At 46.2% G+C, this 1,237-nt stretch overlaps 1 protein-coding gene across 1 annotated transcript in view; it reads right to left on the minus strand.

The window, feature by feature from the left end:
- The window catches only part of IDH3A (isocitrate dehydrogenase (NAD(+)) 3 catalytic subunit alpha), a 13,070-nt gene that overhangs the window by 4,739 nt on the left and 7,094 nt on the right, over nt 1-1,237 (minus strand). The window contains exon 7 of the mRNA XM_017519345.1: nt 121-273. Within this exon, the coding sequence (XP_017374834.1) occupies nt 121-273 (153 nt within the window). The remainder of the gene's footprint in view (nt 1-120; nt 274-1,237) is intronic.

A 1,237-nucleotide genomic window follows, 5' to 3' on the forward strand; every position in this document is an offset into this window, starting at 1 on the left:
TTCAACATCAAACGCTTGGGCCTGCTTGACAACTATTATCTGTCTCTGTCCTTTCACTCAGATAAAACACACAGAAGCAATGCATTTTACCCAGCACAAGTATGTCGAGATTCCTGTTACCTTTCCATCCTTAATTGTAGCGAAACATGCGGCCTCAATTCTCGCAGCGTGGTCAAAAAGTCCCATGTGGCGCAGCATCATCACGGCACTGAGCAGGAGGGCTGTGGGATTCGCCATGTCCTTGCCGGCGATGTCTGGAGCCGTCCCATGAACCTACACGTTGGGAAAAGCAGCATCATCAGGGGAGAGACAAGAGCTAACAGGCCTCTTCTGGGGCAGCTGGAGTCTTAACTATCTTTCCTCAGCAATAGAAAATATGCACTGAAAGCTACTGCGGGCAATTCATCTGACACGGACTGAAGGAATAAACTCTGGGTTGGGTGTGGTAGCTCACACCTATAATCTCAACACTTTGATAGGCCAAGGCAGGAGGATTACTTGAAGCCAGAAGTTCAGGACCAGCTTGGGCAACATAGTGAGACTCCATCTCTACAAAAAAATTAAAAATTAGCCAGGCCTAGTGACGCATGACTACAGTGCCAGCTACTTGGGAGGCTGAGGCAGGAGGACTGCGTAAGCCCAGCAGCTCAAGCCAGCAGTGAGCTATGATCATACCAGTGTACTCCAGCCTGGGTGACAGAACAAGGTCTCAACTCAAAGAAAAAAAAAAAAAGAAAAGAAATAAAGCCTTGGAGAAATAAAAAGCTAATTTTTTTAAGTATAAAACTATGGACTAACAGACTTTTTCAGTCAATTTTTGGTAAAATATTTTAAGGAAGGAAGGATACATAATAAATATCGGAGGGAAATGAAGAGATAAACCAAGCGTGTGTGTGTGTGTTTAAAAAAACAACAAAAAAAACCGGCTGGGTGCAGTGGTTCATACCTGTAATGCCAGCACTTTGGGAGGCCAAGGAGAATGGATCACCTGAGATGGGAGGCCAAGGAGGATGGATCACCTGAGATCAGGAGTTCGAGAACAGCCTGGCCAACATGGTGCAACCCCATCTCTACTAAAAATACAAAAATTAGCCAGATGTGGTGGCACATGCCTGTAATTCCAGCTACTTGAGAAGCTGAGACAGGAGAATCACTTGAACTTGGGAGGCAGAGTTTGCAGTGAGCCAAGATCACGCCACTGCACTCTGGCCTGGGTGACAGAGCAAGACCCCATCTC

This window comes from Cebus imitator, unplaced genomic scaffold (assembly GCF_001604975.1).
Source record: "Cebus imitator isolate Cc_AM_T3 unplaced genomic scaffold, Cebus_imitator-1.0 Scaffold737, whole genome shotgun sequence".
Classification (NCBI taxonomy): Eukaryota; Metazoa; Chordata; class Mammalia; order Primates; family Cebidae; genus Cebus; species Cebus imitator.